Source organism: Salvia splendens, unplaced genomic scaffold, assembly GCF_004379255.2.
Source record: "Salvia splendens isolate huo1 unplaced genomic scaffold, SspV2 ctg368, whole genome shotgun sequence".
Taxonomy (NCBI): domain Eukaryota; kingdom Viridiplantae; phylum Streptophyta; class Magnoliopsida; order Lamiales; family Lamiaceae; genus Salvia; species Salvia splendens.
Window position 1 is genome coordinate 357,501 of NW_024599013.1, and position 10,000 is coordinate 367,500.

Sequence of the window (10,000 nt, forward strand, 5' to 3'; positions counted from 1 at the left end):
CTAAGCATCTGGTGAGGGATCAGCTGTGAAGCTAGAAAAGCCAGATGAGGCTGGTGACAAGTTCAAATTTGACTTTTTGTGACCAATATCTGATCGAGAAATGAGTTGATGAACCCTCATGGGTGGTCTTACCAGAGATAGGAATTGATCCATTTTTCGATGATCCAACGCGCTAAGGGAATTCATGTTATCAGTATTCACCACTACCAGTAGGTGCTCCTTGATTCTTCCTTTAAAAGAGGATCTAGCCCTGCCTGTTTCGGAAAATGCTTTGCTGGCGAACTATTATAGAATAGTACCTTTTCGGAGGCCGCGGTAAGTCCAGTGTGCTAAAAATATGGCCGTTGATCAAGGGAATTGACATTGCGATTCCTAAGGAAGAGGGGCCCCCTCTAATTCGAATAGTACTTTATGATAGGAGTTAGCGAGGGCAAAGGTGAGATTTAGATGCTAGACGGAAGACAACATCCTGTCACTACCATACCCTACATAGAGACCCACCCAGTTTATATTATAGGGTAGGCGGAAGCCCATAAGGCCCCATGTCCACGGTGCAACAATTGCCCATGTGCTCACGAATTGGATTTGAACCAATATCAAGCGACTTTCCTTTTCTTTAGTCGATCGTGAGTGGGTCTGTCGTCCTCCTCATTATAGTCCTCCTAGAATCAATAGCATTTCGTCGGAATACATCCTGTCTTTTCACCTTAGTAGTCCTATGCATAGTTAGTACTATAGCCCCAATCATGGCTACTAATAAAATAAGACTAGGAACCAAAAACCAGACGAAATAGTAGGTATAAAGTAAATTGCCCAATGTTTCCAAATTAGTCCAACTTCGTACCTTTTCGGCATAAACCGTATATCTCAGAGAGGTCGTATTTCTTTGGGTTGGTAGTAATGGAATGCTTTCATTATCTAAAATGAAGAACATTTCCCACCAAAAGATCAGTCCAATAATACCACTCACTGGTAAATAGCGCAATACTTCTTCGTGAATCTCCGCTATTTGAATATTGAACATCATAACAACGAATAGGAATGAAACGGCTATAGCTCCTATATGAACTACTGGGAAGATCATAGCGAAAAAGTCGAGACCTAAGAAAAGAAGTAAACCGGAAGTATTGCGAAATACTGGGATGGGAAACAAAACGGAATGTACCGGATTTTTAGCACGTACAACCATCAAACCAGAGACCAAAGCAGGGCTCGACAAAACAGAAAGTATCATAGTACGTCGTCCTTCCCTGAAATGGAACTTTCATGCTAGTTCTTGCTCCAGCATGAAAGTAGATCTATTACGACCAGCGCGGTTGTTCGTATTTCATTTTCTTCTTCCAAGACAAACTCTTGTTAGGCACTGAGTTACTTACGGAATCTCAAATCTCTTTCCACTGTCCTAGGCACTTAGTGAATTTCGGAATTTGAATCGATATCATCGATTCTTAAGAAGACTTTACTCTTCAAATTATGAAATGATATCGATTTTATACCATTTGCCTTTAGGTCTTCTAACATAGCATATAATTTAGCAAGGGACTCCTCCCCCGTGGTAGTCCGGTTGTTATCTAGTGCGCGAGCCCCGCGTCGAAGCCAATCCCCTTCTGGATGAAGGGGTGTCATTGTTTGAATTATTTCCGCCTTGACCTCAAAAAGATCTTCGGCGTCGATTCGGGCCCTTTCTATGTCTATGACGTCCGCCGAAGGCGATCGATAACGGCTTAAAAGCCGTTGCTGTATTGAATCGATGGAGTCTCCTCCGATCACTTCATCGGGTTGATATGGACACCGATGAGAGGGTTCTCCAGTTTGATGCTGGGGTGGTGCTGACCTGCTCTCAGCATTAGCATGGGGTGGCTGATCGAGAATGTCCTCGGAACTGCCGCTAGAGCTGTTCCCATTCCCACTTCCTAGGAGGGATGTCCATCCGGAGTTGATGCCCGAATCTCCACTTCCGACGGAAGATCCAGCTCCAGCCATCATATGACAAGTAGGCAATGATGCAAATAGAGCAGAGATATTATCATAAATGATCAATCCAGCTCGAACCATAATAAGACCCCAAAAAAGAAATTTCAAGAATAATAAGATTTTCGGATACTTGATTTTGAATAGCCATATACGAGCTGCCAATTCTAGTTTTAAACTCCCGCATACTTGTTTCATAGCTTTAACCCGGGCTTGAAAGTGAGCTTGCGCTTTAGTTTGCCTTTGGTCTACTTGTCTCAATATCTTTCTCTTTGGTCTACTGTCTTTCTTCTTATTTGAGCCATCAGGAGCGCTAGAATAGAAATTCGAATTGGAAAGTATAGGATATCGACTACGTAGAGAAGAAGATGCCAATAAACGATCTTGCAACGAACTCTGAGAGACAAAACTAGATACAAGTTGTAAAGAACTATACCATACCATTTGGCGACGTCGAAATAGATGGTGTGAGAAAGGAATTTTTAGCATGATGGGTGTGTTGATTTTGAAAAGTTCTGTTAGGTTCTTAGTAGCAATCGGCGACCTTTTCTTCTTTTACTTCACATAGCTTTTCGTCTCTTTGATAGCTGGAAGTTCTCCAAAAGTATGAAAAGCTGGAGGACTTTGTACCATCCATTCTGGTGTGGTTGGATTCTGTTCAACAGCCCAAGGACTTGGAGCACATCTTTTGTTCTTTCCACTGCTTGAAGTGATTGTTACGACCACGAAGAAACGACAAATCCCAACTACGGATATATAAGAGCCAAAACTGCTAAGGGCATTCCATCCAGCGTAAGCATCTGGATAATCTGGAATGCGACGTGGCATACCCGAAAGCCCTAAGAAATGCATAGGAAAGAAGGTCAGATTAACCCCGAAAAAAGTGATCCAAAAATGGATTTGACCTAAAGTTTCAGGGTATGTCCGACCAAAGATTTTACCTACCCAATAGTGAAATCCTGCAAATAAAGCAAAAACGGCTCCCATAGAAAGTACATAATGGAAATGTGCAACCACATAATAAGTATCATGTAGAGCAATGTCTAGCCCAGAATTTGCCAGAACTATTCCCGTGAGTCCTCCTATGGTGAACAAAAAGATGAACCCTACAGCAAATAACATGGGTGTTTTGTATTGTATCGAACCCCCCCACATGGTAGCGATCCAACTAAAGATTTTGATTCCAGTGGGGACAGCTATAATCATGGTAGCTGCGGTGAAGTAGGCACGGGTATCAACGTCTAAGCCCACAGTAAACATATGATGAGCCCAAACAAGAAATCCAAGGACGCCTATACTGATCATGGCATAAACCATGCCTAGATACCCGAAAACCGGTTTTCCCGAAAAAGTGGAAACGATATGACTTATGATACCGGATCCAGGCAGAATGAGGATGTAAACTTCAGGGTGCTTCTCTCTTCTACTAATGTAAGCGGATGAATAGAAGAAAGGTGGACTATATCATCAACTTATTCCATTTGTCTAGGAAAGCTAGCCATGCTTTATGGTGAATACTGTCAGGTTTAAATGCTTTGAGATCGTAAAGACTGTAATATTCCTCAATAAGGAAGAATCGTCGTGATTTATGACTTCGGAAAGTATTTGATTTAAAGTAATCTAGCATCATGATAACATCTTTTCGACTTTGTATAGACCATTGATAGTAACCATTTTGACTACTATCAAAGTAGAGACTTCCTCCAAATACTACCTTATAAGACTCTACATCTTGTAGAAGTTTATTAGTTACTCGAATACTTAGTTGAGGTAGTCCATGCTTCATAGCTATAGTAATAGTACCATCAGCATCAAAGAATCCTGCAAACCAATTTGATTGAGCATCTAGTGGAATAGGTAGAATTACGGGGATTTCCAGTACTTGACAGACACGATGTAGTTGAAGTAGTCGTGCTGAATGTCGAATATGACCATTTATACAATTCATTAGTTTAATCATACCAAGGTGATTATGTAGTCGATAACGATAAGCTTTAGCACCTGCTCGCATTTTAATACTTCCACCAAGCATAAGTTGGATATATCGTAGTAGTGGTAGATCTTCAAGTCCCATAGTAATTTCAAGAGAAGTATATCCTTTTTTACTAACTTGAATACTTCCATCACCATCGATAATTCCAGCTAGCCACTCACAGAAGGATTTAGGATAAGTTGTTGCGCGTGTAGTCTCTGAGGTTCCTACTAGACTGCTTTTATGTCGTTGGTTACCTGCTGATTGTGTCTTAGATACCCCATTTTTACTAGATCGGGGTAGAAAACCACTTATGAACATAGTAGGAGTACCATTAAGCAGACAGTCCCAGCATATAGCGCAATGCGTATTCAGATTTGAATCTGAAAAGGGCCATTTAAAACCGAAGAACCGAAAGAGATGCTGGTATAATATAGGGTCTCCCCCTCCAGCAGGATCAAAAAAGGTTGTATTAAAGTTTCGATCAGTTAATAACATGGTAATTGCCCCTGCCAGTACCGGAAGTGATAATAAAAGTGGGAATGCTGTCACTAGAACGGACCAAACAAATAGGGGTGATCTATGCATAGTCATTCCAGGTCCACGCATGTTGGAGATAGTTGTTATAAAATTGATAGAACCTAAAATGGATGAAACACCAGATAGATGAAGACTAGAAATTGCTAAATCAACTGCTCCTCCAGAATGGCTGGTAATACCACTTAAGGGCGGATAGACCGTCCACCCAGTTCCGCTACCCACTTCTACTAAGGCTGAGCTTAATAGGAGCAAGAGACTTGGTGGCAACAACCAGAATGAAATATTATTTAATCGTGGAAATGCCATGTCAGGCGCACCTATCAGAATCGGAACAGACCAATTACCAGATCCACCTATCATCGCCGGCATAACCATAAAAAAGATCATTAAAAAGGCGTGAGCCGTTATTAAAACATTATAAAGTTGATGATTCCCACCAAGAATTTGATCGCCGGGGCGTGCTAATTCCATACGAATCAGTACTGAAAAGCATGTGCCCATCACTCCAGCAATGGCACCGAAGATGAAATATAGAGTCCCTATATCTTTGTGGTTAGTGGAGAAAAGCCATCGAACCAGATTTGTCATAGTTGATTTACTTTTTTGTAAAAAGGTTCCGCTCCCCCCAAAGAAAAGAGGGAAGACCAAACAATCGTAGACTTTCAAGCGAGTGAATAACCATCGGGGAGGAAAGCAGCAGTTGTTCAGTTCACGAATCAGCAGTTATCTCATCCGCGTAAGGAGATGGAGAGTCAGCCTTTGTTGTCTTGTTCAGAAGAGAAGGGAGCCCTTTATTCTAAGTAATTGGTTTTGCTAGTCTTCCATCTATCGGGATATCTTCTTACCGAGGCAGATGCCTCTTTTAAACTGAATAAGATAAGACTTTTGAAGTCTAGACTAGACGAATCTCTTTCGATTGAAGAGCCTGTTTACGGTAAAAAATCTGATGGTATCGGGGATCCGAAACGCTTGTGTTACAGGCCGCGGAAATGCTATTTATTATTATATACAATTATATACAATACATCTTTCTTAGTTGTAGCTTACCGTTCGAACGTGACCTCTTTTTTTGTGCAATTTCTCAGCTAGCTCTCACTATCGGTTTCGTACGTTATCCCCGCTCTACTGGTTGTTCGGCTAGTGTTAGTCTTCTCTATGCCATCCTCCACCCTATACTTCTTAGTATACGGTTAGGTAGGGAACATTCTTTCCTATCTTGATTTTTCCACCCGCGTCACCATCTATTCTATACTCTTAGATCAGTCGTCGCGGATGAAACCGTTACATATGCAACGCAATTCTTTGGTTGTCCGTACGCCTTTCCATCATCGGTCAGTTGTTTTCGCTTCATCTGGTCAAATAGGAAGAACTAGAAGAACGATATAGTGCAGGAGCGCTTAGGCATTTACTAATAACCTCCTTCCTCCCCTCCCGAACTGCTGATGCAATAGCTGCATATCATATTCTGTAAGAATAAGAATGGCATTAGATCTTTCTCTTCCTTCAACAAAGAGCTGCTAAGCACCTCAGAGTGGATTCTTCCATTCTATGTGCGAGGAGGGGATCGAAAGCCATCACCTTTACCTTTGACTCCGGGCAAATCAGTCTGATTGCGGGGTATTCTCCAACAGTAAGAGCATATTCAATTGCACTAAGAGCTCCAATAGCCCCGTGCTTCTGATCTCTCTGCTCTTGCTAGCAATGAGATGGACTAGAATACGAGGTGGCAGATGGAAAGCTAGCTCCGAGAGAAAATAGGGGGTCTGCTCCTAGTCTTATAGAAAGGGGTGAAGATCCGCTACGATTAGCCGCTCTTGCATCCAGTTGAGGAATAAAAACCTCCAGACCGGGAAAGCTAGTCTTCACCGGAAATAGTAACTGCCGCAAAAGGGTATTCTGTTGAAAGTTTTCAGTAATCGTCTGCTTATAGAAGTAGGATTCATTCGAGCTTGATGCCATCTTCTTCAATCAGCCTTAGGGCAAAGAGTTCTTACGTCCCACAGCGGTAATGGCGATAGTACTGGAATTGCTTTAGGGATTGGATTCTTTTTAGAAGAACCTGCTCTCTATGCGGGCATATGTTGTATAGTTAGAATATGGGGACAATGGCTGTCAGAGAACTGTTCTATAGCTCTAGAAAGTCAAGATTGAAAATAGGCTAACCATTCCTCCTGGTAATCCGCTAATAGCGTAGTTAGAGATAGCCTTCTTAACGTATCCACAGATAGGCTTATTCGCATGCTCGGGAGCAGGAACTCGCACTTGAAAAGAAAGAATAGAGCTAGATGGACTGGATGTAAGTGAAACCCCCTGCAAACTACCACACCACTGGAGAGTCTTACCTTTTTCTCCAATCATTTAAACCCTTAGGAATGCCATTACTTCCACGAAAGCTGGTACACTCTTTCGTCTACTTTTGACAACTCAGGGCAGGGAATGGCCAATTAAGAAAGACTTTGTAGGGAAACCCGAGTTCAACTAGAGTAGCGAACCTGGAAAGCTTAGTAGTTAGCCAGGAAAGCTGGAGTAGAACGCAAACTGGATAAGCGAATAAAGAAATTCCTTCTTGTTCACGGAAGGAAAGAACTTAACGCACATGGGGCTACTCTGGATCTGGCAATAGTGGATATGGGCAAAGAACGATCGACAGAGTTTACACCAACTACAGACAAGAAAGAGACTCTCTAAGCCCAACCCAAGAGACAGGCAGGCAGCTAACACTAACACAGGACAGATATCTGATATTAGGCTTGGCAAGAGACGCTTTGATATGATGTCTTACACAGATGCCCTTACGACATTGAATCTGCTCACATCTCAGTTGAGCTGCCTGAGCTTGCGTCAATGTTGACCTTGTGATATCTTCCCTACTATTGAAGACCTTTACTTTGGATTGATCTTCATTCCCTGCAGGGAAAGGGCTTCTCTCACTCTTACTGGTAATGCTTCTCCGATACGCTTCCTTTACCCATAGTTAACCGATCGAAAGCTCCTTCTCTGTCCTTTCTTCCCCCTATTCTCTCAAGCCTATCTGACTATCTGATCGTTAGCCCAATTCCCTATCTCCCTATTATATCTCTTGGGCTTTTCCCTGAGCTCATGCTCATCAAGAAATTTCGTAAGAGAATAAATCTCTGACGCCTAAAACTCCCATGCCTTTCAAGGTCAACCCTTTTCTTTTCTAACTATTCAAGTCTCCCCTTTTTTCTTTGAGGGAGCAGTAGAAGAATAATTTTGAAATGCCAAAGAAAATGTTCTCATTCCCCAATCCTATCGTGTTTTACAATAAATATCTTCTTGGCATGCTCTTCAATCTCTTCGTTTTTTCCCTGCTTCATATACTGCCCATCGTTTTCCAAGAATCGAAGGAAATCAGCGCCCCAACCGTTATGGTCATGGGAGGGGCCTGCGCCATTTCTTTTCTTTTTTCATCGAAAACCGACTTTGCAAGGTTCTATGCACTCTATAATTTCTCTGTTAGTGATCTCTTTCTTTACTTACACCATTATGGTGTGGATGCAGATGTAGCTATTGCGCTATATATCATCGTATCAGTTGCATTTTTCTTCTTGTTCTCCAATCCCAAGAAGGATGATGCAAGATTTGAATGCACTTTTCTTATTCTCATCATCGGGAGGTTCTTCCTACCCGACCTATTTCAGTATGAAATAGCCCTCCTTATTGCCCAAATATTTTTATTTTTATTCGATCGGGAGACTCTCCAAAAAAAGAGGGGAGTTTTCTTCGGGTTAATTGTGATATTCTTTTATTTGGTAATCTGTGGATCCACCGGGGTTATCCAGATCAATTGGTGGCGGGTTCTTCTATTAGGAATAGCGTCCGCTGGCGCTATAAAGTTTTGGTGCCTTCTTAAGACAGAAGATGGCCAATACCTTCCGTTTTTCATCTATCTTTTCGCGACTCTCTTCTTTTTGTTCTTTCAAAATCAAAACGAAGCGGAGTCCTTACCATTTCATTTTCTGGCTAAGGACTTTTTCTTCTTCTTTTTTATCTATCTAATAGGTAAAATCAAAAAAGAAAAACTAGGGACCACCCTTGCGAAAGCTAAGATCCTGTTATACCTGATTGACTCCGGGGTCTTATTTATCGGCAGTCTAACCCCTACTTTTTGTTCTTTCTCAATCAGTACGAAGTTTCAATACCTGCCGTTTTGCCGGGCTTCACGGGATCGCCAAAGGCCTGATCCGCACTGGAGGTCCTCTAACGAGAACTTTAGCTCACGGGCTAAGCCTCTCCTGGTCGTCAAGTATTGTTATCTTCGACCGATTGAAAAAGTTATCTGAGACTCAGAACATCACATACGCAATTTCGAAAAAGAAAAAGTGAGACACAGTTAGTGGACTTGTGGCTTCTCCTTCGACTTGGGCTTTCCCTTTCCATTTAATGGCACTCTCGCCGGCAAAGAGCTTTATCCCAGCTCGGAAATGAAATAATCAATGTCCTTTGCTTTCCCATCTCTATCTTATTTTTATAGCCTGACTTTCTCGCCGCACCTCTTCTGAAGTCGGTTTTTTATCGCTGATTTCCGCTGCTTAGTGACTTGGCCTTAGTGGTACCTGGGACCTACGCTTGTCCAATAGTTCATGTCGGGGAAAGATGAATGAGAACTGGCAGAATATATTCATGGTTGGTGCGAAGGAAAATATTAGATCTTACATAGGCGCCGGACTACACGCCAGTCTTTTTCACCATGTTCCGAAATGGGGAAGTACTTTGGAATGATTTGATTGGGACGCTAGTGAGTTAATGAGCACTCTTTGCATGGTTCCATCAACCCTTTTCTTGTCTTGGGCTTGCCTGCTTTTGATCGACCCAGCCTTGGCCTTGGACAGCTGGAACGGATCCGGATACTTGCTTCCCTGCGGCGGATGAGAAGTAGTCCATTCCAAAGAGCCTACCCTACGCCTCCTATAATAGATTCAGCTAAAGCTGCGCTTTCCAGATTTCTTTCTCAATCCAGAATCCGAGCTTACAACTTTCATCACGAAAGGCGCTTTCCTCATTCTTCTCGAGTGTTATGGGGTCAGGAGATCCATGGGGCAGGGTTTGATACCATTGGATTTGTGATCTTGGCTGGCACCGCTGAAGTGTAAGCCCTTGCTTCTTACTAACAGGAGGGGGCAGGCCTAAAGCCTAAAGAAAGAAGAAGACTTTTTTTTCTTTGTACCACTATCTTCATTCAATCTATTTGCACCAGGGCTTTCTGCATACCCGGAACGAAGCGAGCCTATTTGGGGGGTGCTTGACCTGCGAAAAGTGGGAAGAGTGAAAGATCGGTCTACTGGGTTAATCGGTCCACTTTAGGCAGACCTTTCCTACCAGTCCATGGAGACAACATACAAAGAGGATTTTGAATCCCATCTTGAGGGCCTTAGGAGCCAAGATCCCGGACTTTGCGGCGTACTTTCTTGATCAAAGACTAGCCTTTCTAAGGCTACTTGACGAGTGGAGTTCAGTCTTTCTACTTGCATTCTAGATCACTGAATGCGTGAGTCT

The 10,000-nt window shown here is 42.5% G+C and overlaps 3 protein-coding genes across 3 annotated transcripts; all 3 read right to left on the reverse strand.

Annotated features, from left to right (window-relative positions):
* Positions 1–616: 616 nt before the first annotated feature.
* LOC121789911 (NADH-ubiquinone oxidoreductase chain 6) lies at positions 617–1,242 on the reverse strand. The gene has a single exon (XM_042188254.1). It carries the CDS (start codon positions 1,232–1,234, stop codon positions 617–619), a length of 618 nt encoding a protein of 205 aa, XP_042044188.1. The 5' UTR covers positions 1,235–1,242.
* Positions 1,243–1,410: 168 nt separating this feature from the next.
* LOC121789931 lies at positions 1,411–2,055 on the reverse strand. Its single transcript, XM_042188268.1, has one exon. It carries the CDS (start codon positions 2,053–2,055, stop codon positions 1,411–1,413), a length of 645 nt encoding a protein of 214 aa, XP_042044202.1.
* A 425-nt stretch (positions 2,056–2,480) lies between these two features.
* Positions 2,481–5,966, reverse strand: LOC121789908 (cytochrome c oxidase subunit 1). Its single transcript, XM_042188251.1, has 2 exons — positions 4,346–5,966; positions 2,481–3,384 (listed from the first exon to the last, which is right to left on the reverse strand). The coding sequence occupies exons 1-2, from the start codon at positions 5,069–5,071 to the stop codon at positions 2,527–2,529; spliced, it is 1,584 nt and encodes a 527-aa protein (XP_042044185.1). The 5' UTR covers positions 5,072–5,966; the 3' UTR covers positions 2,481–2,526.
* Positions 5,967–10,000: the final 4,034 nt, after the last annotated feature.